Below are 27,059 nucleotides of genomic sequence, written 5' to 3'. Positions count from 1 at the left end.
ACTTTATAACGCTGTATCAGAGTGTGCAGTTGACCCTCTTTTTTGCACTTTCTCCTCCAACATTCAGAAGTCATGTGACTGAGGCTTTGTCCACCCTTTCCCCCTTGACCCCCCTCAGATGAAAACCCTCCATCTCCTCCTCTGACCACCGCAGAAACATGACGGCGCACCGGAGTGCGCACTGGCGCAGCGCTGCGCTCCTGTTATCTCCACGGACCAAAGGGAACCCTTCCTCTCTGCGGACTTTTGCCCTCTGACTTTGAAAGGTGCAGATAAGACAGACAACGTGAGATCAGCTGGAACCATGTTTTCTCCTAAGTCTCCAAAAAGTCTCTCCAAGTATGTCTCCAGGCCGGCGCAGGGCTCCGGGGAGCAGATCTGTATGGTGGAATCAAAGTCGGACTTCACCTGCAACATCAACTCCAACAGCCCGAGACACAAGGTAGGTCTGTAGAGCTGTGCGTCTACAGCTCAAACCCTGGTCCTCCCTCAGGTGGTTTTCATGTTACCAGGATATCTTGTTCTGGATCTATCTATGGAGGTTAAGAGTTTGACATAAAGTTTATTTTTGAAGGAGTCAGTAATGGGGTTCAAAAGTCTTTTTTAGGATTGTAAAGTTGTTTTTAAAGCTTTTTAAGAGTCAAGAATATTGTCAAAAGTCTCATATAACAGAGCCAATAATGGGATTTAAGAGTCTAAAAGTATTTAAGGATCAAAACTGTTATTTTAAGTCATTTAAAACAACTTACTATGATTAAATGTGATGTATTTATTTGAAAGGTCAAAAATATGATCCTAAAGTCTCATTGTTGAGAGTTTATAGATCATAAATGCATCTGCTGCAGCTGTTAGTTGTTCCTTAGATAAATAAATCAAACACTCCAAAAACACCACACTAAAAGTCTCTATAATAAAGACTCCATAAAAAAGAGAGGTGGAGCTTCATAGAATGGGTTCCTGTTTTTTAAAAAACCAACAGGTGTCACATGAGTTTTAAAGATCCAGCTCCTGGACGAACGTTTCACCATCAGTAAGTGAATGAAGTGAGTGAATTCTCCATGTATCACCTGCAACATCAAGCTCATGTCTCTGCAGGATGAATGCACCTGTTGTTAAAGACTTGGACCAAAACCAGGTGAATGTAATGTAACCAGGCAAGTTAAAGCAGACGGCTTAAGAGCTCACACTGATCAGACACGGGTACATTTAAGACAGAAGTAATGTTTGGAATGACTCACAAAATTCTTTGTTGCAGAACAATAAACAAAGAGAGACAGAGGAGATATTTAAACACTGATAATATTAAAAACAGCAAGAAGACAACAGTAGAAATACATCAACTTTCAGCACCAGCATCATTTTGTTGGTTCATTAACCTTCATTAGAGTTATCATGATTGCGGTGCATTCAAGTAACTTTAAGTTTAAACATGTCCTTTATCAAAAGCATCAAGTGATGCTGGTTTCAGTTTTATTTATTGGAGCGATGTGATTGGTGGAAAAGCTGCCAAGTCCTGGATTCCTGTTTTTTATTATTCTTAATGACAACATCAGCCTCCACTTATATTTATAAGCAGCTGTTCAAACAGAAGTGAGGATGCTGTGGTTCAGCAGGGACTCAGGATGCAGGTAGGCTGCTTATTATTCTTCTTATTGACTGTTTTTAAAGTAATGTAAAGATATACATGGTAGATTAAATGGCTGTAACCTTAAATAAGAAAATACTTTGTTATTGGGGTGTAACTCTTTCCAAAGAGGAGGTCAGTGTTTATAATTCCCTGTGGTATTTAGAGAAAATAATACGACTAATCTAAAAATCTTTCATTCTCTCTTAGATTATGAAGATTATATTAACTTATAAAGGTCATTTCATTGCGTTGCCAGAAAAGAGACTTTGGGTGTGCATCAGAAAAACCGAGTGTGCCACATTTTGCAGTGGAGACACTGAATCTCTAAAAAACAATATAATATATAACTTAAAATCAGTCTAAATGAATGAAGTATTACAGCATGATTACACACCTGTGACCCGCAGCTGCACCTGACAGTGCAGTCTATTATTTACAAGAAGTGGCCCATGCCAAAGTCATGAAGTCTGTCAACACTGTTAAACCCAAGAGTTTTTACAATCCTAATTATAACTTTCATCGTGTCACCAACCATCAAGCCCATGCATGTGAATACAAACTTAACAGAAGGTGATGCCGTAGGTTTGTCATCATGAACAAGTGCCAACAGAGGAGCTTAAGTGTGTTTAGAAATATATGAAAATGAATAAGTGTGCACAAGACATAAGAGGGAAAAAGATGATGAAGAAGACAGAAGCTGTGTCAAGTCAGTGGATCCATGACGTACAGTGGGTTCATGGGACAAAGTTTACAGGTTGCACATATTCTGAAGATACAGTTTATGGTGGGAATGTTGTGAAGCTGCAGAGTAACCTCTGTTTGCCTCTTTGGACGTCGACTGTGAGCGATTTGATGCACTTTGAATGTTTAAACAGGACTCATGAACTTTTTTCAGTGTTTGCAGTACGACGTGTGTCCCAAATAGGGAAGCAGGTTCACTGTCCTAGTTATCAAACTGACTATCAGGGTGGTAAGAAGTACTTACATCTGATCCTGGTATTTAAAGTGTTGTTACTATTGCAATGTAATGATTATGGTCACATTTTGATTCTGTGATGTGCTGGTGAATATTGACTTTAAGCGGAGTCACGTTGGGAGGATTATGTGAAGAGCAGGTCATGTGATTTTTAGGCCCCAAACTGGCAATGCTGGACTTTTCTCTAAGGGTCAAAGGGAAACCCATTTTACATGACAACCGACTCTTAAAGCTTCTACACTTCAGATCAGATCTGACTTTATCACCTGATAACTTGGGTAGTCGGTGAGAGGAGATCGCTTTCCTATCGACTCCTGTTCTAAGTTTTGCTCTGCAGGAATGTGACACCAGAGCTGAGTTTAAAGAAGGGACCGATTCAGACAGCCTGCATGAAAACTCACCCTGCAACGTAAATTCACAGGGAGATTAGACTCTGTGTTGCAAACGGCTGCATTACCCATGACGCTGAACTTTCAAATCCTAACATCTCAGCAGCACAGACTCTTAAGAGCTTCTAAATGTGTCTTAAAGGTCCAGTATGATAGCATTTATAGTTGTTTTCATCATGCCATGCACTCAGGAAATTGAGTACAAAGAAAACAAGGACGGCATGCTTACTGAGATTTAACAGGAAATTAAAAGATAGGCTTGTGTTGTCTTTGTTCCTGAGACAATACACAATGAATTCAGCATGTCATAGATGACATGATAACACTGGAGCAAGTCAAGTCAACAACATTAGAAGTGAGGTGTTCGTATAAACCAAAGACATGACTGAATCCCTTCATTCCTTTTTTCCAGAACAATGGCGTTGACATCGAGAATGAAGGCCTGGACAACTTGGCCTACGAATATGAGAGCCCAAGTGAACTCTACCCTCCAACCAAAACTTCCTCCAGAGCGACTTTTAAACTTCTGGGACTCTCTGCTGAGCTCCAGAACCAAGCAGTGGAGAGCAGGATCTCCAGCCTGAACGGAGTACTCACTGCACGCTTGTCTGTACCCGACAGTTTGGCCAAAGTGGACTACGATACCTCAGTTATCACGACCAAAGAGATTGCATTGGAGATCCAGACCCTGGGATTTAATGTAGAGTCGGTGGTTCAGATCAGGGTGGACGGTATGCACTGTAAGTCCTGTGTGCAGGCCATAGAGGGGCGCATTGGGGTTCTACCTGGAGTCACACACATTCAGGTTTCTCTTCCAGACAGCTTGGCGCTTATTGTGTATCAACCTCCTCTGGTAACACAACAGGAGCTAAGAGACAGCATCGAGGAGATGGGTTTTGACTCTGTTTTATTAGCTGATGATCCACCAGGACGAGGTGTCTGCTTCTGGCAGAGCGGTTCATTAACAACGACAGTCTGGATTGTAGGGATGACCTGCAACTCCTGCGTGCAGTCTATAGAGGGGCGGATCTCTCAGATGACTGGAGTTCAGTCCATAGTGGTTTCACTAAAGGAGGAAAAGGGAACAGTGACCTTTGACCCCAGTCTGACGGAGCCTGAGAAGATCAGGGCGGCTATCGAGGACATGGGATTTGACGCATCACTTGAAGGTAGGAACCAAAGAGTGACACCAACATGAAATACATTCTATTGGTTAATCTAAGACTGTAAATCAGAAAGAGTGCAGGAAACAGAAAGATAAAACATCTCAATGAAATAGGTCAGTTTGATTGTCAGAATAAGGTTGTTAAGACTCATGCATATTGCAAAAGAAGAAGTGTATTGGGTCCACATTGGGAGCAACAACAGTTGGATTAAAGTCCTCCTGCACGCTGCTTTCAGCTGCAGAGCAAACAGGACACCTGACTTTCACCTCACCTCAGTTTCTACCGGTTACCATCGAAACCAGCTCGAGTGTGCTCTCCAGAGCGACATGGAGGGCTCTCATGTCCGGGGCCCTCTTGTTGGATTTAATGATGGAAACAGCTTGCCAAGATGTGGAATTAACGGAGGCAGATTAGGAGCTGACTCTTTCATGTGCCGCTCAAGGTCGAGCTTTATTTTGGTAGTTTAAGTTTTAAGCTTTTTCCTTCTCTTCCTCTTGATTTAATTAATAAAAATGAGAAAAGGACACTCACAAACTTCAAGTGAGATATTTTCATGGATTAAAAAAAATTACTTTTAAATTCTGGCCTATTAAACTCAATCTTTAGCTCTTGTTGATGCTGCACTGACCTCCTTCCTCTCTCTCTGTTTTTAAGAATCTGCAAAGAGCATCCAGAGGACTGACAAACCCGTACCTGTTAGTTCTGGACCGTTTGACCTCCATGACCTACAATCAGTCAATAAAGAAGGAATCAGCAACGGCGCTGCATCCCAGTCGGCCTCTGGGAGCGAGACTAAAGTACAAAAGTGCTTCATCTGTGTCACGGGGATGACCTGTGCCTCCTGTGTGGCCAACATCGAGAAGAACCTGCTCAAACACAAGGGTGAGCGGGCTGAGGTGGTGTTTTATAGTGTTCTGGTGAAGTCTAGATTTATTATGGTGGAAGTATTTCACCTTTAATTGGACTTTTTCAGGAATCATCTCAGTGTTGGTGTCACTTATGGCTGGGAAAGCAGAAGTGAAGTATGATGCAGGAGTCATAAACACTGCAGCTGTCACTCAGCTGGTAGAGGATCTGGGCTATGGAGCCAAGCTGTTAGAAGAAGACGAAGCATCGCAGGGGAAACTGGACCTCACTGTGAGTCCACATGTTATATAAGAGGGTTATGAAACACAAGAGATCTTCCTTAAAGACTAAGAAAAGCTCACAAGCATTTCCTTCAAATTTCCCTTGTAGATAACTGGCATGACATGTGCATCCTGTGTGCACAACATCGAGTCCAGGCTCACCTCAACCAAAGGAATCCTCGGGGCCTCCGTCGCCCTCGCAACAAAGAAAGCACAAGTTCGATTTGACCCTGAAGTGCTCGGAGCTCGAGATATAGTCAAGATCATTCAGGTAACTCGTCCCTTTCTATTTTAAACCTCCTCTCCTGTTAACCGTTGACCTTTTTAATGAACTCTGTTTCCTGTTTTAGAGCCTTGGTTTCGAGGCCAGTCTGGTGAAAGCAGGCTTCAAAAACAACCTGGATCACACGGAAGAAATTAGCCAGCAAGTATCTGTTTTTAAAGAGTCCTCATCATCACAATATAACATTTAAGAAGAGGCTGTGTGAAAACCCAGGCAGTGTGAATTATTCTTACATTTCTGATCCTTCCAGGTGGAAACACTCGTTCCTGCTCAGCCTGATTTTCGGGCTGCCCGTCATGGGTTTGATGATCTACATGATGGTGATGGACAGCCAGCATCAGGAACACGGAGGCTCCATGCCAGAGGAGCAGAACCTGCTGCCCGGACTCTCCCTCCTCAACCTGGCCTTCTTCCTGCTCTGTACACCTGTGCAGGTAAGAGAATGTGTGTCTGATGTTCCTGACTTAAGTGTTTGTCACTGACAGGATATAATTCCTGCTCTTCTTCCCTCCAGATCTTCGGAGGCAGATACTTCTACATCCAGGCGTATCGCTCGTTAAAGCACCGCACAGCCAACATGGACGTGCTCATCGTTTTAGCCACCTCCATCGCCTACATCTACTCCTGCGTGGTCCTCATCGTGGCGATGGCTGAGCGAGCAAGTCAGAGCCCTGTCACCTTTTTCGACACTCCACCCATGCTGTTTGTGTTCATCGCTCTGGGGCGATGGCTGGAGCATGTTGCCAAGGTTGTCATCAGTTGTTACAAGTCCTACATATAACCTTTGAGATTGCAAAATCTGTTCAGTCCTCCCTCTTATGTTTTATATCTTTATTTTCAGAGTAAAACCTCAGAGGCTCTGGCCAAACTAATGTCCCTTCAGGCCACTGATGCCACCGTGGTCACTCTGGGTCCAGACCACTCCATCATCCGGTGAGACACACATGAAATAAAATCCTCTGATCGATCATTAAATTCACAATTAAGATATGTTTGACTGGATGTTTGTGTTTCAGTGAGGAGCAGGTGGTGGTGGATCTGGTCCAGAGGGGCGACATCGTGAAAGTCGCCCCAGGAGGAAAGTTTCCTGTTGATGGGAAAGTGATTGAGGGGAGCTCCATGGCGGACGAGTCTCTGATCACAGGTGAACAGAGATCTCTCTGTACAGTGAAGTTCATTTAAGGTTGATTTAATATTGGTGTTCCTTTCTGTCAGGTGAGCCGATGCCCGTCAGTAAGAAGATTGGCAGTTTGGTGATTGCCGGCTCAATAAACGCTCATGGAGCTCTGCTGGTGGAGGCAACGCACGTCGGAGCGGACACGACTCTGTCTCAGATCGTCAAACTGGTGGAGGAGGCCCAAACTTCAAAGGTTACAGGATAGATCCTTTACTCTTTTAAACCTTAATCTAATGTGGAATATTGTAAATAGATCATTTAAAAGTCGACCTTGTTTTTCTGTGTCCTCTGTGGTGTTTGTTCAGGCTCCCATCCAGCAGTTTGCAGACAGGATCAGTGGATACTTTGTCCCCTTCATTGTGCTTGTTTCTCTGCTCACGCTGCTGGCCTGGCTCGCCGTCGGGTTCGTCAACTTTGACATCGTGAAAGAAAACTTCCCGGTTAGTAAAAGTCTTCATGAAGCCCTAAAAATGAAAGCTCTTGAGATGTCCCAGTAGTAACTGATTTTTATTCTCCCCAGGGTTACAACCAGAACATCTCCAAAGCAGAGGTCATCATCCGCTTTGCCTTCCAGGCCTCCATCACTGTTCTGTCCATAGCCTGCCCCTGCTCTTTGGGGCTCGCAACCCCGACAGCTGTGATGGTGGGGACAGGGGTCGGAGCTCAGAATGGGATTCTGATTAAAGGAGGCGAGCCGCTGGAGATGGCACACAAGGCAAGGCACACTGATTTTAGTTTTATCCAACAGTCAAAGCAGAAAGAGGAGAGTGATGTTACCAGGCTTAATTAAATCAGCATCACAAGTACTTTAAAACCCAGGTTACATATTTTAGTAGCTCTGCATGGTGAGTATTTGATTCCCATAAAACCGCTCTCCTTGTGTTTCCCTGCTCCCTCAGATCCGTGTAGTGATGTTTGATAAAACCGGCACTATCACTAACGGCGTCCCCCGGGTCACCCGTGTGTTGGTGTTGTGGGAAATGGCCCGCATGCCTCTGAGGAAGATCCTGGCGGTGGTAGGCACAGCAGAGGCTAGCAGTGAACACCCGCTGGGGATGGCGGTTGCCAAACACTGCAAAGAGGTGAGACTGAGCATGTGCAGACTGTTTGCAATAATTTTGGTTTACTCCACAACCTCTGTGTATCTCTTTAGCTCCCTGCAGGCTTTATTTGTACCCACACAAAGCAATCAGGTCTCAAACCTTTCTTAATCTGTGTTTGCACAACAGGAGCTGGGATCAGACGTGCTGGGATACTGTCAGGACTTCCAGGCGGTGCCTGGCTGTGGGATCAGCTGCCGGGTTTCCAACGTGGAACATCTGCTGCAGACGCAGAGTGAGCAGAGATTTCTGCTGCCCGGAGCCACAACGGATGAAAGCAGCCTGCTCGCTCCTGCAGAGGACTCGCCTGCAGGTCTGTGGGCTTTGTTTGGAGTCAGGGTGTCAGTCACGCTCACATATTCACCCGAGGATTCCTTCCCTTCTGCAAGCTCAATATTTTGTAGTCATTTTGATGTCATCTTTGCTTGTAGGTGAGCGGTTATCGTACACCGTCCTTATCGGGAACAGAGAGTGGATGAGGAGGAACGGTCACCACATTGAAGCTGATGTTGATGCTGCCATGTCCAGCCATGAGACTAAAGGACAGACTGCTATACTGGTAGCTATAGAGGGTGAGACAAAGATCCACACAGGTCCAAAACAACACACCCTCCCACTTTAGTGTCTAACATGCTGGTTTGTGTGGTTTCCTCTGCAGGGGTCCTGTGTGCGATGATAGCCATCGCAGACACAGTGAAGGCAGAGTCAGCGTTGGCGGTGCACACACTCTACAGCCAGGGCATCGAGGTGGTCATGATAACAGGAGACAACAAACGCACAGCTAAAGCCATCGCTGCACAGGTGAAACACACATTCAGTAAAAGAAGAAGAGCTTCACACCTGAATGTTAAAGATCAGATTTAATGTTGGGATTATTTTTACTCACAGGTGGGGATCAGGAAGGTGTGTGCGGAGGTGCTGCCCTCACATAAAGTCGCCAAAGTCCAGGAGCTGCAGGAGAAAGGCCTGCGGGTGGCCATGGTGGGAGACGGCGTCAACGACTCGCCGGCCCTCGCTCGGGCTGACGTCGGCATCGCCATCGGCACAGGGACGGACGTGGCCATCGAGGCGGCTGACATCGTCCTCATCAGGGTGAGTGAGACTCTATGAGCGTGCAGATATTCATTAACATGTTAAAAATGTCTGACATGAAGGTTCTTACTCTCTGCAGAACAACCTGCTGGACGTGGTGGCGAGTATCGAGCTGTCGAAGAAGACTGTGCGGAGGATCAGGATCAATTTTGTCTTCGCTCTGATCTACAATCTTTTGGGAATCCCCATCGCTGCAGGTGAGGAGAAATGATTCAACATACTTACACCATACTCTGGATGAAAACTGCAAAAGCAAAGTTAGACCGGGTCACATGAACATAACTAATAAAGTAAACAAACAGCTTCCTGCTGAGCTCTGACTGTGGATTTGCTCTGGTGGTTTGTTCTGATACTCATGCAGTCCTCCTCACCTCTCTTTTGTTGGTAGGTGTGTTCATGCCCGTTGGTCTCGTGCTCCAGCCCTGGATGGGCTCTGCTGCGATGGCTGCATCGTCTGTTTCAGTCGTTCTGTCCTCTTTGCTGCTCAGATTGTGAGTCTATGTGAACTCTCAGCTTTCAAAACCAGTGGATGAAAAGATATCTGCACACAGTGTTCACCAAATATTAGAGCTGTCCAAGAGAGAGTCCTTTTAGGTGTTTTATTCAAACAGAGACACAAACAAATCCCCTTAACTGCTACCTTACAGGTGAAGTGATGAATTCATGACAAAGAAAGATTAAAGCATCAGAATATTCTCAGTGTAATCATCAGTGTTTGTAAGAGGAACTTTCCTCAGCCGGATAGTGAAGAGGAGAAAGATATAGTGTGTGTTTGATCGTATTAACCCTCAGAGTGGATCATAACAGCCGTCTGTTTCCTCCAGGTATAAGAAAACCTCGGTGGAGCTGTACGAGGTGCGTGCGCGAGGTCAAATGAGGAGCCTCCGCTCGTCTCAGATCAGCACACATCTGGGTCAGGACTACCAGCGGCGCAGCCCCGCTCTGCCCGTCGCCTCTCGGAAGCAGCTGAGCCAGAAGAGCGCCACCCCACCCGTCCTCCCCGGCCCACTGTCCAGCCAGGGGCCGTCCATTAACTGTGTGCAGGAGCTGCAGGACCGCTGCTCGCTGCTGGACTTTCAGACTGCAGAGGACCTGAATGTGTAGAGAATGGAAAAGGGAAGGACTGAAAAGGCACTTTTAGGAATTCAGTGGCATCTTTTGTGAAATATTTTTCTGTATTTATGTAAAAAGACAAGTTTAAGAGCTTTTATTGTTCAACACATAGTTTATTTTATAGTCATGAAGGGCACAAACTCTATCCAAATCATTAATATTATGAACAAAATGTTAAAAGTGAAGCTGCTCATACTTCTGAGTTTGTGTGTTATTTCCTACACCACTGCTGTGCAAACACACTCACCATGTCCATGTGTCAAAGTGAAGCGACATGCTGTCTGTTGAGATCAGACCGTGTCAGAGAGAGTGTGTGTTAGAGAATCAGGTTCTGAATAATGCATGAGCTGATAGAGGAAAACACATTTTCCTCAATTTTGAGCTGAGTTTGGAAATTTGCTAAACTTCAGCTGAGAGAAAAATGTCACTCTTATTTTTGAACAAGTGTAAAGTGTTGGTGTTAAATATAGAAGAGGAGGAGGAAGTGGAGAGCAGAGTTTCTGGCCAGTGCCGGGGATAATTAATGTAGTATATTAATCAAGTGATGAATCTGTGGACTCTGTAGTTCACCAGGAAGGATCTGTTTCACGTTCTGTTGAGCTGAGTCATAAATCAACAGATATATGAGCTTTAGGGGTTTAAATATAACATAGAGCTTTTTCAGAGGAGACGTTTTGACATGAGAAAATATAGAAGCACAAAGAAGGAGAAAGAACAGAGAATCAAGAATGTATATTTTAGATGGATAATATTGCTCCTGTTATAATAATCATAATAATCATAATATTAATAATACACTGATATACTGTAGGTGCCTCATACAGTTTTGAATTGAAGTCCTTCTCCATTTACAACAACTACAACACAAATATCCAGGTTAGATGAGAAGAAGCTCCATTTATCTCACAAAGGTTCCACTTCTGTTTTCTCCAAGACTCTCAAAATGTTCCCCTCACTTTTGGTCCTGAAACAGCAACTCATGGTTTCACCACGAGATGGAGACAATGAGCCAAGGTCTCACCCAGCAGGTTTTTCTGCTGTTCTGCAAAGACAATCCTCTGACCCCAGAGCAGCACAGGAAGAAAGATTAAGTGTACTTCTAAAAAAGCCCAGAGGGGTGAAACATCTCACTCTGCAAAGGTGTGAAAACAGTTGTTTTAACTTTTCTTTTAGGGATATAAATGAGCTCTTTGTTGCAGCTAAGGAGTGTAAAGTCTGCAGGAGCAGCGTCTGATAAATTACCTCCCTGGTTGCACACTGGTTTTAATGGGTTGCTGAGGGCACTGACTGGTTCAGGTCTTTCTCTGCAGTTGTTTTGTGCTGTATCGTCTTTGTACTAAAGAGGAATTCTCTGAAGGAGGTTTTTCTGAATATGGTGAATAACAGCTCTGCATTACAGCAAATAAAATACAAAGATGCCTCACTTGAAAAAATTAAACTGAGTATATCTACAGCCGGCTTAGAGTTTAAACTCACAGAGTGCAGAGGTAACTCTGAAGGGTCCAATAAATGTTAAATAAGCACAGAGAGCGAAAGAAGATTTATTTCCTTTTTTTTAACTACTTGCTTTTCACTTGTTGCTCCTTTCTTGTGAAATGCTGCAAAGTTAATGGTGCAATAAATCAAAACACATGTTCCACTTATTCCCACATAGAAATCCTGCTGATACAATATATGTGATGATAAGATATGATACAAAAGGATGTGGTGCGATCCTTGTCCTTTGTCTAAGATGGGATAAACCTCCTTTGGTTTTTGTGTCCACATGGTTTTGTCCATTTTGTGTCTCTTTACTCCCTTTTCAATCCTGTCACACACACTGATACAAAAACTGTCTCTCAGTGGATGCATCCTGAATCAAAATCAAGTCAAAGTGCAGAATTTTTTTTTTTTTTATCTGCCTCTGCCTCATCTCTTTCTCTCTCACTCTCGCTTCAAATGCCTCGTATCTCTAAGATTTCATCCTGAGGAGAGCGGGCCCTCTCACAGCATGTTCACCCACCAACCCCCTGTGCAACACAATGATAGTGAATCATTCTCTCTCCAGTTCTCCTCCCCGCTCTAAACCCAAACATTGCACCTTTCTTCAAAACTACATCCTAAATTGAAAGAACCCTCACTGGGAGTCACAACTTTTTGTCGCAATGTGTTTCTTTTTGTCCCCTAGCTCTGTCTGCTTCCTCATGTCTTTACTCACACATTAAAAAGACTTGAACGTGTTCAGTGAATGTATCCTGAATGGAAAAAGAAACCCCATCTTGAGCTTTGCATGTATTAGAGGAAGCATCTTAAAGTCTCATTAGCATGCATTCCTTGTGCAATATTGTGCAAGAACAGACGGTCATCATGACCCATAATGTGTCCCATGAATATCCTTTCAACAGGAATTTGTATTCATTGAAGTGTTTTGTTTGTTTACCCCCTCATGTATCATCATGTGTTTATGTGTTGTTCATCTTAAAACAGCTTAGAAACATCTGTGTGATTATGTCAAATGACAAAGAGAGAAAATGTTGTCAAGGGAGACATCAAAATATTCTATCTTTGCTAAAAAATACCATGTAGTGAACATATACCTCACTGCATCAGAGGACAAAATCTTCTCATGTGCACATGCACTGAATATTAAAGTGGACTTAGGTGTTAGGTACCTGATCCAATTAAAGGAGACACATTTTCACGAGACCTTAATTGAATTAAGTGAGCAAGAGGAAAGGAGCTACAATAACACTTTAGGAATCCACTCAGATAAACACTTAAGAGCTAATTATTATTTTTTCTAACACACATGACTACTTTTAACTGATAAACAAACTTTCCATGTTTTCAACCATTCAACTACATGATATATTTCAGTTTATTTGTTTACTTTGATGTGTTATTACACAGAGCTCTCATGAACGGATGCACCTGAATGCACCTTGCTCTCTCAGGTGTTCCTCGTTAGACTGTACCAAGTCAGACTCTGAGATAGGGGAGAATGAAAAGGTTTCTTTCTTTGTGAATCATTCTCAACCAGATGAAAGTAAATGAACTAAAGCTTATAGACACTGTTGGACTCTTTAAAGCCTAAATGGAAAGATTGAAGTTGCAAAAATATATTTTTTAGCTTTAATAATGTCAAAGTCTGTTGACCAAACCCCTGGCTGGGAGAATATGGGTTGACCCGGAAGTATTTAAAGGATTGTTTGCAATGCCAAGATGGTATGCCAAATGCTCTCTCTGTGTGTGCGTGCCTGTGTTTGGGTGAGATTTATCTGTTGTTGGTTGTTTTTTTTTCAAATGATCTTTGGATTGATGTGAAATGCTAAGCACATGTTTGTTTTGTGAAGTGATAAAGTAGTTTCACTTTTCTGTCTACTTAGTAACAATCTGGCTTGTTTTCCCTCCTTTCTTTCTGGCTTGTGCTGATTTGTTTGGATCTGATTGTTCTGTTTTTTGTTTTTCTCTTTGAGGATCCTGGAGCCAAGGTGGAAGTGGAGTATGGTGGTAAAGTAGAAGTTTGCTAGTTATATATTTTCATGATTTGCTGTGGGGACAACATGTATTCTGGGTTGTGTGGGAAATTATGTAGGCCCTATTACCTGTTTTCTCTCTTCTAAGTTACAGGTTATGAGGAGCCTCTACAGTCCAGGACGTCAACTTCAACGGACCTGCAACACTGGGCCCAATTGTGTCTTTAGGGTAGTGTTGTGTAGTTCAGTTCTATGTTGATTTGTCTTTGAACCTTTGCAGAAAAGCGACATCACAGGATCCTGGAGCTAAGGTAGAAGTGGAGTATGGAATGGTGGTAAAGTAGAAGTGAGGTATTTTTTTCTACTTTTATATATTTTTATGGTTTGCTTTGGGGACAACACGGGTGTAATGCGTTATGTGGGAAATTGTGTAGTACCCCTGCCCTGTTTGTCGTCTTTTCTAAGGTACAGTTTGAGGAGCCTCCACAGCCCAGGAGGTCGACTTCAACGGACCTGCAACACTGGGCCCAATTGTGTCTTTAGGGAAATGTTGTGTAGTTGTATGTTTTGCTCTTGGAACTTTTGCAGAAAAGCGACATCACAGGATCCTGGAGCAAAGGTGGAAGTGGAGTAAGGAATGGTGGTAAAGTAAAAGTGAGGTAAGGCTACTTATCTATTTTCATGATTTGTTTTGGGGAGAACTCATGTATTATGGGTTATGTGGGAAATTATGTAGTCCCTCCCTATGCCCTGTTTGTCATCCTTTCTAAGGTGCAAGTTATTCATCTCCAGTCCAGGACGTCTACTTCAACGGACCTGCAACACTGGGCCCAATTGTGTCTTTAGGGAAGTGTTGTGTAGTTGTATGTTTTGCTCTTTTAACCTTTGCAGAAAAGCGACATCACAGGATCCTGGAGCCAAGGTAGAAGTGGAGTTAAGAGTAGTGGTAAAGTAGAAGTGAGGTATTTTTGCTACTTGTATATTTTCATGATTTGCTGTGGGGATAACGCATGTATTATGGGTTATGTGGGAAATTGTGTAGTCCCCCCTGCCCCGTTTGTCGCCTTTTCTAAGGTACAGGTTATGAGGAGCCTCCACAGCCCAGGACGTCGACTTCAACGGACCTGCAACACTGGGCCCAATTGTGTCTTTAGGGAAATGTTGTGTACTTCACTGTTTTTCTCTTTGAACCATTGCAGAAAAGCTGCATCACAGGATCCTGGAGCCAAGGTAGAAGTGGAGTCAGGAATGGTGGTAAAGTAGAAGTGAGGTAATTTTGCTACTTATATTATTTCATCATGAAGTCCCTATGCCCTGCTTGTCTTTTTTCTTAGGTGCAGGTTATGAGAAGCCTCTACAGTCCAGGACGTTGATGTCAAAGTGGAGTCAGGAATGGTGGTAAAGTAGAAGTGAGGTATTTTTTGTTTCTTATATATCATCATGAAGTCCCTATGCAGTGTTCTCCTCTTTTCTCGGGTACAGGTTATGTGCAGCCTCTACAGTCCAGGATGCCCCATCTTGACACAATTTGGGCCCAGTGTTCAACGTTTAAGGTATTGAAGTATTGTAGGGTTGTTTTGCTCTTGTAACTTTTGCAGATAAGCTACATCACAGGATCCTGGAGCCAAGAGAGAAGTGGAGTCAGGAATGGTGGTAAAGTAGAAGGGAAGTACTTTTGCTACTTATATATCATCATGAAGTCCCTATGCACTGTTTGTCGTCTTTTCTTAGGTACAGGTTCTGCACAGCCTCTCCCTTCAAGGATGCCCCATCTTGACACAATTTGGGCCCAGTGTTCAACGTTGCATTGATGTATTGTAGTATTGTTGTTTTGCTCTTATAACTTGCAGATAAGCTACATCACAGGATCCTGGAGCCAAGAGAGAAGTGGAGTCAGGAATGGTGGTAAAGTAGAAGTGAGGTATTTTTGCTAGTTATATATTTTCATCATGAAGTCACTATGCCCTGTTTGTCGTCTTTTCTCCTTTCTTAGGTACAGGTTCTGCACAGCCTCTACAGTCCAGGATACCCTAGCTTGACACAATTTGGGCCCAGTGTTCAACGTTGCATTGATGTATTGTAGTATTGTTGTTTTGCTCTTGTAACTTGCAGATAAGCTACATCACAGGATCCTGGAGCCAAGACTGAAGTGGAGTCAGGAATGGTGGTAAAGTAGAAGTGAGGTGAGGTATTTTTGCTAGTTATATATTTTCATCATGAAGTCACTATGCCCTGTTTGTCGTCTTTTCTCCTTTCTTAGGTACAGGTTCTGCACAGCCTCTACAGTCCAGGATACCCTAGCTTTGACACAATTTGGGCCCAGTGTTCAACGTTAATGTATTGAAGTATTGTAGTAGTGGTGGTGTTTTGCTCTTGTAACTTGCAGATAAGCAACATCACAGGATCCTGGAGCCTAAACCGAAGTGGAGTCAGGAATGGTGGTAATGTAGACTTCTGGTTTTGTTTACCACATTACAAGAGCATTATTTAGTTCCTACATGTTTCAACAAACATGTAGGTAACAGAAAACACAACATGTATTCAAAGCATCATTGATCCCTAAATGTGGTGATTCAATAATAATGATGCCTTTTAATATTAAATGGTAACACTGATACGCTGTTGTAATGTGGGTTTTGCTTTACCTTCCATGTAGAGTCAAAAAGTAAAAGACACCGGTAATGGCACTCCTAGTTTACTTGGACGGGGTTCAATTCCCTGCGGTGTCCTGCTGAGATTGACAAAAACATGATGGTGAATGTTAAATTCAAAAACTTGTACAAAACAGTAATGATAAACTTGATGATGAAAGAGTGTTTTGAAGTTCCCCAGTTTCTTACCTTTTTCCAGCTGCCCCCTGTTCTCTGCCTGGAGGCCCTGCCAACATCTGTTAACCGCTCTGAGGCCCCACTCGGTGGCCCCCTGCAACGCCTGTTCTTCGCTCGGTGACTCGACTGACTCAAGCCTCTTGTCCAACTCCTGCTCCTTTGTTTACTGGGTCTTAAGGAGGCCCCAGTCCCCCCCCTCCAAAGAATCTCTCTGGTGGGGATATTTGTCTTTTTCCCTGTGTGAAGAGCTTGTTTTATTTTGTGGTTGTTGCATCTAGTGTCTGGTTTTACTGTCTGTGTTCCTTCCATTGTGATTGTGTGCTGAGTGTTTCCACCTGTGTCTTGTTAGCCTCACCTGTTTTATGACCCCCTGTGAGTATTTAGTCTCTGTGTATCCTCCCTTCTGTGTCTATGTTCTGCTCCCTGTGATACTGTAGTGTTTTATTTGATGTAAATACATTTTTAGTTTGTTCAATAAAACCTATTACTTTGCATCTTGACTCCTCCTCGTTTGTTTGAGTATCATACACATCTCTTCTCTTTAAATAACATGTCCTTCTTAAAATGCCTTGGGTCAGATTTCAGGCAGTATCCAGAGTCAGACCATAAATGTTTGTCTTCAAATGTTGAGTTGCAAACAGTAAACCAGCTTAGAGTGTTATCATCTCACTTTAAAAGTATCCAGAATTATTGCAATTATGCTTAAATTCAAGTCTCTTATTTTGAAATGACTCATCCAACCTACCTGTGATTGGCAGGGTTAAACCATGACGTTGTCCACTATCAGTCTGAATCAATTAGTCTGTGGAATATGCAATTATCATTTCAATTATAATCTCTATTACCGTAATGCCTGTTCTAAACGCGCACAACAGAATACAGTGGAGGCTAGAGGTAAGTTTGGACATTTAAACAAAACAGTTAGCTTAAAATGTCACAGCTGAGTTAGCTAATTAGACTAAATGCTAAGTCTAATGTGAGTAATAACAGCTAAGGTTGCTAATTAGACTAAATGCTAAGTCTAATGTGAGTAATAACAGCTAAGTTAGCTAATTAGACTAAATGCTAAGTCTAATGTGAGTAATAACAGCTAAGGTTGCTAATTAGACTAAATGCTAAGTCTTGGGTGATACTAAGGTTGCTAATTAGACTAAATGCTAAGTCTCATGTGATACTAAGGTTGCTAATTAGACTAAATGCTAAGTCTAATGTGAGTAACAACAGTTTAAGGTTGCTAATTAGACTAAATGCTAAGTCTAATGTGAGTAATAACAGCTAAGGTTGCTAATTAGACTAAATGCTAAGTCTAATGTGATACTAAGGTTGCTAATTAGACTAAATGCTAAGTCTAATGTGATACTAAGGTTGCTAATTAGACTAAATGCTAAGTCTAATGTGATACTAAGGTTGCTAATTAGACTAAATGCTAAGTCTAATGTGAGTAACAACAGGTTAAGGTTGCTAATTAGACTAAATGCTAAGTCTAATGTGATACTAAGGTTGCTAATTAGACTAAATGCTAAGTCTAATGTGAGTAACAACAGTTTAAGGTTGCTAATTAGACTAAATGCTAAGTCTAATGTGATACTAAGGTTGCTAATTAGACTAAATGCTAAGTCTAATGTGAGTAACAACAGTTTAAGGTTGCTAATTAGACTAAATGCTAAGTCTAATGTGAGTAATAATAGCTAAGGTTGCTAATTAGAGTAAATGTTAAGTCTAATGTGTGTAATAACAGCTCAAATGCCTCATTTTACTGTATATGTATACTGTAACATTAAGTGATTTTTGGTTGTATAGGGATATTAGTTATATGAGCATGTCTGCACCCCAGCAGCCCCTTGACAGGTGAACTGGCAGGTGATACAAATTAAGATGCTAATTAAATATGTGATTAGAATACTGTAAAGAAAGATACAAGGCCTTTATAGCTCTTGGTTTAGTGATTTCTTGATTGTTTTTCTCTTTTCAGTGATTTTGACCTCTTCTCTCTTAACCTCTGACCTCAGTGATGTAAGCACCCTCTCCAACCATCTGAGCTAACCAGCCTGCTTTGGGAAACAGTCTGAACAACATGTGTCCCAGGACTAGATGAGGTAATCAATGTTATGATCAGACATATTGTCCATGAGGCCACATGGCTGCAGAAACTGTGTTTTTAATATTTAGTTTTTTATCTTTTGAATCATCTCTGTACAGGAGTACAGAGATTCAGACCTGGACAAAGATTCATCCCCGAGGCCCAGGATCCAGTGAATGTCTCAAAACTCTCCATCTGTGGAAGGTAAAATTAATAAATCATTGATTCCTAGGGTAGTGTCAGTCTGTAGCTATTATGGGGAATGCATATGTGCTGTTTTTGGCACCACACTCTAACCAGCCTGCTTTGGACCATGATCCTAACAGGTAAAGAACTGCTTGGTGGTTTTCCCTTGCATAAAGCTAAACCCTCAGTCTTGTAAGATGAATTTCTGTGGCCCATAGGTGCCTGTGAATGCCCCTGAACTCAGCATCAGCAGAGGTTGAATTATGTTTTTTCTATATGTCCAGAAACTCTTGCCAACTCCACATCCCTTACTTTTTCAGCCAGCTGTTTGAGTCCAGGTATTTGAGTCTAAATGAAGCAAAATGCATATGCAGCATATTGTCTGTTACAGGCAGGATCAGCCTCTTTGAATTTCCAGTAATTGTTCCCGCTCAATATGGACATCAGACCCATGACCTTCACGTTATTGGAACAACGCTAAGACTGACAGGTGGGATGACGCCAACCCTTTGATTTAAAGAAAGACTGATGGACAATGTCACTGATAGCTGAGCTCTAACCATGACAGGAGTCATGCATCATTCAATTGTTGGCTCTCTCTCTAGGACTTTCTGTTAGTCCAGTCTTTTTTGTCGGTATATAAGACTGTTAAAGGAAAGACCTACCCTGTTTGTGTCACTAGCAAACACCCAGACTACCTCAGAAAGAGCCCTTATCTTCACAGGCTGTTGACAGTAACAAGAGGGAAACTAAAACTGCTATACATACTCATTTGCCTTGTGATATTTTATTTATTTTTAACTGAAGGTCGTTGTTTATGGGTGAAGTCACAGCATGGCCTTCGGGTAGTGTTCTGCAAACACTGCCTGTCCAGTGAAAAGTGCTAATTCTCCATAAAGAAATTCTGCTGTCCCTTGTTTGTATTTGTATCATAAATCAATGACATAGCTGTAGATTGGAGCAAACAAGAATGCTGAATAATACAGCATTAATAAAACAACACATTTACTAGCACTCTGCTCAGTTAGAGAGGAATACTGTTAAATCATTCTGGCAGAGAATGACGGGGAAACTCTGACTGTCATTGAGCAGTTTGCATTTGGAGGACCGCCTGGTCTGTGCTGCACTAATGCTATTTATTATGGTTATTTTTGTGCCAGGGTTGTTGTATATGTGTCTTTAATTTTTAATTTACATTCTGCTTGCTGCTTGCTCAGCAATGTGGGCACTTTATTATTCAACAGCCTGAGTTAATATATTTTGTGGTCAGTTTGAGGAGAGGTGTTTCTCCCTCGCAGCTTTTTAACCCGTACATTGGATTTCATGTTGCACAAGAAAAGCAGAGTTGGCATATTGCAGAATAAGCCTTAATTGTATGCAGAAGAACTGTAGCACAGCGCTGGACAGCTGCTTAATTGATGCAAGTCATTTATCTGTTGCTTCTGTAATGCTAATGAAGCTCCCTTTGTTTGTCCGAACGTAGAGGCAGAGAGACACACTGACCTCAACTGGATCCAGCTAATTAATAACATTCAGGTCATTAGTATGGACGCCTCAGCCCTTGGGACTTGTAAGACAAAGAAATGTGGACTGTAATTAATGTTGTGACCGTTTGACAGCAGAGATAGGTCAGGCTATGAAGGAAACAAGGTGAGAGTGAGACAGGTTTACTTTACAAAATATGGTTTGTTGCTGGAAGGGAGATAAAGTCTCTGAACTGGACCTTAATGTTGTCTCGGAAGAATACAGTAAATTAACTAATGCATGTATGTCAAAAATACCACGGTGTCACACCTGGTCACATTTTTCAGAGTGCAGGTGAGCTTGCTATTTGGATATTTTAACCAACGATCCCTCAGTAGGAGATGCATCGCAAGCTTCTTTAACACGTGCATGAAATTTTCAGAAGCTCTTTCCCCATATTTTACAGAGTGTCCTGTTCACACACATCCCTCACAGAGAGAAGTCTGTCCTGTTGAAGAAGAGGGAAGTGGGATGGGGATGAGGATGAGGAGGATGAGTCTCTGGAGGCAGGACACAAAAAAGCAAGGTGTGCTTTTTACATTTGTATCAATGCTACGTGTAAACGATGTGCAGATACTTTGGCTGCTCCCTTCTTGAAAATGATTCTCCTTCTTCAGCCGCATGTGTGTTTTTATTTGCCCTGTTATGTTCTTCTCTTCCGGTTGCATGATATGAACTTCATCACTCTACCCAACTCCAAGCTCCTGAAAACTTCCCACAAAGGTAGGAAAATGGGTCAAAAATCAAGAAGTAAAGTTAGGACAGACTTGTATGTGTGAATATTTAATGGTATGGATGCAGACTTGACGTGGGGCACAGTCCGCTCTTAGGTAATTTAACATTTTGAATTTTGCGCAGGTTGAAATGAGTCACCCCTGATAGATACTGCAGTGAGGTCCTAAGAGAGCACCCTCTGGAAAGGCTCATTACATTTATGGATTCAAACAGTTAGTGGGATGAAACTATTTTAGGAAGTAAGACATGTATTAATATTCAGACTCATCCAGATCTATGCAGCTGGAGATATATGAGTTCTACATTTGGAGCTGTGGCTATTTGTCATAGTATTCTAGAGGGGTATAGGAACAGATCTTAATGTGAGGGGTGTGTTTAAGCTCGATGAAAGATTGTGTGAGATGTCTAAAAGTTAGTTTGAACTTTTGCCATGCTTGTGAGCCGGAGGCTGTGACAAACCCACAAAACCCATAAAAATACACCGTTCCTATTTCTCTTGAGGTAAAAGAAGGAGCAGGATTCTGATAGATGTTAAGTTTTGTGTTGTTTTATTGTCCAAAGAGTGAGGAATAAAATAAATGTGTTGTGATAAGGAGTAGCAAGGCAGCAGTTTCAGACTTATTGAGCAACCCTCTGGGATGCTCACATACCCATAAAAGGGCAGCAGCTAAACTGTAAATACAGCATCCACAAAAATGCACCATAACAAACATAAAGCTGCGGTAGTCCAGATTCTAATTAAAAATGCATCACTTTTATTATTCTTAATTAGAGAGGGGGCTGAAAGTGGAAAAGCCACAAACACAGGCTATCCAAAGAAAACAAAAGAAAGGGCAGTGGTCCAAAATCTTCTATTTGATGTAAAGAAGTAAAAACATGTAGAAACTTTGGATTTCTTTAATTAAGGAAAAGTCATACAGGAATGTCAAAAGTCCTTCTGTTTGAGTTTTGACTGGCCCTCTTTTGTTACATCATTTTAATGCACCATGGAACCTCCATCCAGTATCTATTACAACTTCTAGCACTCACAAAACAACAGTGGATGGAGGAGCACAATCATTTGCATTCCTTTCCCAATTTGATCAATTCTGCCTGAATCTGTGTATCACAGTTAGAAGGAAATATTGCTTGAACAACCTTGCTAAATGGCCTGTCTTGCCCCAGTGGATTTCAGGTGCCAGGCACAAATAGGAAGAATGTGTTTCCTTGAGTAAAACTCTTTTAAACTGTTTGTTTTCACTTGAACTCCTCGGGAGATGAAACTCAGTTTCAGGGAGTTTACATTTTTCAACAGATTGCTTTACCCTAGCAGTATATTTTACTTCTGCACTGAATATTTCTCTAGTATGTTGGAGTCCAGTGTGTTTAACACAACTCTAGATCAGCTCCACTATATTTCATCATATTGGTTTGGTTTAGTTGTTAACAGTAAGTGTGTTACCCACAGGAGACACCGGTCAGCTCGGCACCAGAAGGATGACCGGCACTGAAGCTCGGCTTTCAACCATTGCAGACAGGTAAGTCCTACCTCATAATTCACCTCACCTACTCCAATGTTGGTGTGAATGTACGCTGTATTTACAAAGTTATCAGTGCTTTAATTAAATGTCAGAATGTCACTTGGCTTTAGCATTATTTCTAGAAGCAGCACCTGTGCCAAATAAGTGGCTTTCTGACAGCAAAGTAAAAAAATAAAGCACACAGTGCACTTACGCTGACATTAGTACTTACTAATACCTGGTAGTACTGACCCCATCTGCAGCCGTGTATATCCTAGCTTCCTCATTGATTCTCCGCCTGGTTCCTCAAGTTGCTGGTACTCCTGTTGGTTTATCAATAAAGGCTTCTAGCTGACTGACATCTCCTGTAGGTGATATACTAAGTATTGACAAGTACCTCATACAACCCCACTCAAAAAAAAGCTGAAGATCCCTTCAATCTGCACGTAGGAATTTCACAAAACTACTGTTCTAAACGTGGAACATCACACAGTAGCAATTAATTAAAACTTAGAAGATAATTGAAAGTGTGAAAATCAACAACAGCCTTTGTTTCGACAGACTCGTCATTGACATCCTCTCTGACAGGAGTTGATTGTTTTCACTCTCAAAAGGGACAAAGTTATTACCTGCTATAGAAAAATATCAAGTGGAGTGACAGGTGCTCAAGCTTGTAATGTAATTCCTTGCAGGTGTCCTTATCTGCACTACTGGCTTGGATCCTTTATGGATAGATGAATATACATAATCCCAATATAAAGTGGGAGGAATAGGCTCTTCTTGAATTTATTACCACTTCTGAATATCAGCCCTTCGTAGAGATGTGAGGTTACTCTTCAGGGAGTTTAAGGGAGTTAGTCTTGAAGATGTTTTTACACATGACATTTGAGAGGAAAATAATGACCTGTTCTCCAGCAGGTCACCTATTTGAGGTTACTATTTAATAATCTAAAACTGTAACTGCTGCTTATTCAAACCTGTACTTGTTGAGAACCTCTTCCTTCCTAATGTGTTTGTTCCTTGTGCAGTTAAATCCCAGAGCAGAGTTTTATCACTCACTCCAGAGCTGTCACCCATCAGCATTCCTTATGTGCAGCACACATATTCATTGGTACACCTCCATTTATATTCATCGGTTCTATTTCCTCTCATCCGCGGTACAGTTGCATCCATTCTCAAACACATTAAAGCACACTGCTGGCTGTGTCACAGTCCTTGCTAATATGTGACGTGCTAGGCAGGGATTTAAGGTACTCCATGTGCCTCCTGGCGTCCTCCTGGTTGTGTTTGATGTAGTAAATGATGTAAGCGGTCACCATGGAGAACCAGCCGAACATGGCAACAAACATGGCCACATCTGTCGTCTTGTGATGGAAGTTGCAAAAGTTGATTCCAGAGTCCAGGACTTGGATGACAGATTGTCCCACGTACTCCTCCTGCACCGACGTGTAGCAGCTGACCTCGTTCACTGTCTCAGGGTCCAGCCTCAGCTCCCGCAGCACCTCCTGCAAAGAGCACTCGCAGTGCCAGGGGTTGTTAGAAAGGCGGACCCGGGCGTGCAGCTTGGCGAAGGTGTCTTTTGGGAGGCCGCTGAGGTGGTTGTTGGAAAGATCCAAGGTCCGCAGGCTCTCTGAAATTCCTTGAAAGGCACCGACCTCCACGTTCTCAATGGCGTTTTGTGATAAGTCCAGTTCCCTGAGGCGATGGAGGTCCGTGAAGGCCTCCCTTGTGATGTGTCTGATCCGGTTAGATGAAAGCAGGAGAACGACCGTGTCCTTTGGCAAGTTCGTTGGGATGCTCTCCAAGTTGCGTGAGGTGCACTGCACCACCACACCATTCCTGTCCGTGCAGTGACAGACCTTAGGACACGCGCAGGCAGTCATTATCATTGAAAGCAACAATGTTTCCACGAACAGAAATGAAGCAAAGGACGGAGGCTTTATCGCTGACCTCCACCTTTGAGAGGCCCCCATTAGCGGGCAAAATCAGCCCTGCGTTAAATCAACCCTTTGGTGATTAAGTGCTGCCTTGGGGACATGAAATAAAATCCAAGAAGTCCAGCTTGATGCATAGATCCATGAACTGTCTCTCCCAACGAGCTTGAAGTAATCAGCAGAAATAATCCATTCATGCTAACACGTACTTGGAAAAATTGATTGCAGTGCCTTGCTGAATGATGTTCTTTGCTGCAGAAGTTGAGCCAGATTTCACTTTTTTTGCCAGACGACCCAGCAGGTATTTTGCTTGTGCCCTCTGTGTTGGCTTCTCGCCTCATTCAAATGAATTAAAGAACTGTCCGGATATGGCTTTAGTCTGGGCATGAACTGCTAAAGTTTTCATCCCTGGGCACCTTCAACATCATTACTATTCATAATTTATGTTGAAAGTTATGGGACTCCAAGCCCTGATCCAGCAGAAAGGGAGCCGATTGGTTTGCATGCTAGGTAAGTATGACGTCAGAGTGTGATGTGGGTAAGGAGAACCAGGGTTGGAAATCACATCTTCATGGTGGATCAGAAGAAACCTGCAAGATTAGGAGATAAAGTTTGAGACAACAGGGAAGATGGATAAAGGAGTAGTCTGGTGCTTTTGTCCTCATGTTCAAATCTACAACAATGCAATTTTTGAAGAACATTTCTCAACTTCTCTTACTACGTGTGTCACTTTCAAGCACATCACTTCTTTTGTCATCTCTCACACATGATATTCAGAAAGATCCCCAAACCATTCTTTCTTTTCAGATGACTCCCTCCTTGAAGAAAGAGCCAGCAAAGTTCAGGATTATCATAATAATAGCATGTTTCAAAAGCATGCAAGATGTGTCCCTGTGAGGAAAAAGACAAGGCTCATCAATATGCGGCGGATGAACTTTTAAACAGTGATTTGTGATTAAATAAAGAAATGGATGGACTCTAAAAGATTAACAGTGGTGCATGTGAGAGCAGTGAAGGTCAGAATATAAATTAAAAAGACTATAGGACACAGAGCATTGTTTGAAAAATAACACGGCAAAGAGCATCTGATAAGCAGGAGGCAGTTGTTTGATCAGGGGGATGAATGTCAGACAAGTTTCTCAAGAAATAGCCTCTAATTTCTCCAGCAGTCTCTCAATAAACACTCATTTGATAAGCTAAATGTGTCAGTGGAACTACTGAAGGGAAACTATACAAACATTGCTTTGGACAGTAGTAACTGTGAAGCACTCTAGTGGACACAAATGCTTTCAAAATATTAAATCAGAAAGGATTCAGCTAAAAAATGATAGCATATTGCAACTTTTACGTATTTATTGGACAAAAAGTCCAACTGCTGGTAAAGTCCAGCTAAATATGAAACAAAAAGGTGATTATTTAAATATTTATTTGACTTGAGCAAACATTTTTATGATCAATTTGTTATTTAAACTAAAAATGCACAAAATAAACTTGTTGCAGCTTTTTTTTTAAGGTCTTAATATGAATACGAAGTGATTTATTTCATCTTCTATCAAAATAAACTGGATATGGGGTGCTGGTGGCCTAGCGGTCTAAGCGCCCCACATATAGAGGCTATAGTCCTCGTCGCAGGGGTTGCCGGTTCGATTCCCCGCTGGTCGACCATTTCCTGCATGTCTTCCCCCGCTCTCTGCTCCCCACATTTCCTATCTCTCTTCACTATCCTATCAAATAAAGGCAAAAAGGCCAAAAGAATATAACTTTAAAAAAAAAATAAACTGGATATTTTTGAGTTATGGATCACTCATTGGAGCTAAAAACTCTTAATAGATGATAAGATTGAAAATAATCAGCAAATAAATAAAAAATGAGCATGGACACTTTAAAACCTTTTCAACAAACTGTGTTTAGGTACCCTTGATATACAGTAGAAGGTAGAGCTAGAGATAAGAACAAATCTGCACATTTTGTATTACACACTTTTTAATACACCTAATAAATCAAGCTTTAAGTCTCACATGCAGTCATGTACGATCGAACCGTGAAATCCTACTAATGTTTTATTATTTGCATAATGATCCAGTCATGCATTATGCATTCACTTTGAATCTCTGCGATAAAAAGAAGAATAAAAAGTAAGTTGAGGTTGTTATTAGAGTCGGCACCTACCTGATAGCTTCACTCTGTCCAGTCCGTGCATTCACAGGAGAGATTTATTGTGTTTGATGAGACATCAAGGAAGAAATAATCCAGAGAGAAAAATCCCCTGCAAAAAAACATCCCCATTCACAGAGAAAACAGCCCATTAAAGAGTCCACATCCAACTGTTTGATCGCAGTTTACAACCTGCTGTCAGTGCAGCTTTTGCAGCAGCTGTGTTTCTCTCTTGGTGTGAGTATGTGTGTGAGTGAGTGAGTGTGTGGATATGCGCAGAGGCGCAGCATTGCGAGTTGCACCGCTGTGGTCGCTTTCTTCTTCTCTCATGCTGCTAAAAGGGATCCCTGCTGAATTTGTGAGTCAGCGGGGAAACTAATAGTATTACTCCCCTCCCAACTCCCTCCCCTTCCGTCCTCTTGTCAAACTTTATTGACTGTAAATAATTTACATAAAATATTACGGCATGTCAATATGATGTAAGTATTGCTCCCTTTTCAGATGCAGAATTATATGAAGCTGACATCTGTGTTAAGAATAATATTTCTAGTTTTATTCTCCAGGAACTTTAACCAACAATAACAGCACCATATCTGGTGTCTACTACGCTTTAT

At 42.1% G+C, this 27,059-nt stretch overlaps 3 protein-coding genes and 2 long non-coding RNA genes across 14 annotated transcripts in view; 3 read left to right on the top strand and 2 right to left on the bottom strand.

The window, feature by feature from the left end:
- Positions 1-4: 4 nt before the first annotated feature.
- atp7b (ATPase copper transporting beta) lies at positions 5-10,245 on the top strand. The gene is made up of 21 exons (XM_034677739.1): positions 5-442; positions 3,405-4,161; positions 4,813-5,040; positions 5,132-5,295; positions 5,395-5,556; positions 5,636-5,709; positions 5,819-6,002; positions 6,083-6,316; positions 6,410-6,501; positions 6,585-6,712; positions 6,784-6,938; positions 7,051-7,185; positions 7,266-7,460; positions 7,645-7,827; positions 7,975-8,158; positions 8,277-8,417; positions 8,504-8,646; positions 8,734-8,937; positions 9,017-9,134; positions 9,326-9,428; positions 9,762-10,245. Exons 1-21 carry the CDS (start codon positions 305-307, stop codon positions 10,039-10,041), a joined length of 4,002 nt encoding a protein of 1,333 aa, XP_034533630.1. The 5' UTR covers positions 5-304; the 3' UTR covers positions 10,042-10,245.
- Positions 7,639-17,435, bottom strand: LOC117808183. 4 transcript variants are annotated; one of them, XR_004630177.1, is made up of 7 exons: positions 17,079-17,435; positions 16,346-16,569; positions 16,151-16,236; positions 9,309-10,029; positions 9,023-9,128; positions 8,732-8,949; positions 7,639-8,573 (listed from the first exon to the last, which is right to left on the bottom strand). It is a non-coding gene; the product is annotated as an uncharacterized LOC117808183 (long non-coding RNA). The 4 variants fall into 4 exon arrangements; XR_004630176.1 differs by lacking the exon at positions 17,079-17,435 and adding an exon at positions 16,689-17,066; XR_004630174.1 differs by lacking the exon at positions 17,079-17,435 and having other exon boundaries at positions 16,346-17,067.
- LOC117808184 lies at positions 13,309-16,820 on the top strand. Of its 2 annotated transcripts, none has more exons than XR_004630179.1 (3): positions 13,309-13,539; positions 13,660-14,164; positions 14,277-16,820. It is a non-coding gene; the product is annotated as an uncharacterized LOC117808184 (long non-coding RNA). The 2 variants fall into 2 exon arrangements; XR_004630178.1 differs by having other exon boundaries at positions 13,309-14,164; positions 14,277-15,058; positions 15,104-16,820.
- LOC117808181 (fibronectin type III domain-containing protein 4-like) overlaps positions 17,064-27,059 on the top strand; it is a 67,825-nt gene continuing 57,829 nt past the window's right edge. For all 6 annotated transcript variants that reach the window (XM_034677744.1, XM_034677747.1, XM_034677746.1 and 3 more), the window contains exons 1-6: positions 17,064-17,227; positions 18,306-18,429; positions 18,533-18,617; positions 20,530-20,649; positions 20,825-20,846; positions 22,306-22,375. The gene's annotated coding sequence lies outside the window, so the exon portion shown is untranslated. The remainder of the gene's footprint in view (positions 17,228-18,305; positions 18,430-18,532; positions 18,618-20,529; positions 20,650-20,824; positions 20,847-22,305; positions 22,376-27,059) is intronic.
- On the bottom strand, positions 21,390-26,793 carry LOC117808182 (leucine-rich repeat-containing protein 3-like). Its single transcript, XM_034677750.1, has 2 exons — positions 26,461-26,793; positions 21,390-24,881 (listed from the first exon to the last, which is right to left on the bottom strand). The coding sequence occupies exon 2, from the start codon at positions 24,328-24,330 to the stop codon at positions 23,542-23,544; it is 789 nt and encodes a 262-aa protein (XP_034533641.1). The 5' UTR covers positions 24,331-24,881; positions 26,461-26,793; the 3' UTR covers positions 21,390-23,541.

Source organism: Notolabrus celidotus, chromosome 24 (assembly GCF_009762535.1).
Source record: "Notolabrus celidotus isolate fNotCel1 chromosome 24, fNotCel1.pri, whole genome shotgun sequence".
Lineage (NCBI taxonomy): Eukaryota > Metazoa > Chordata > Actinopteri > Labriformes > Labridae > Notolabrus > Notolabrus celidotus.
The sequence above is the reverse complement of the archived record's forward strand: the minus strand, read 5'-3'. Positions and strand labels throughout refer to the sequence as shown.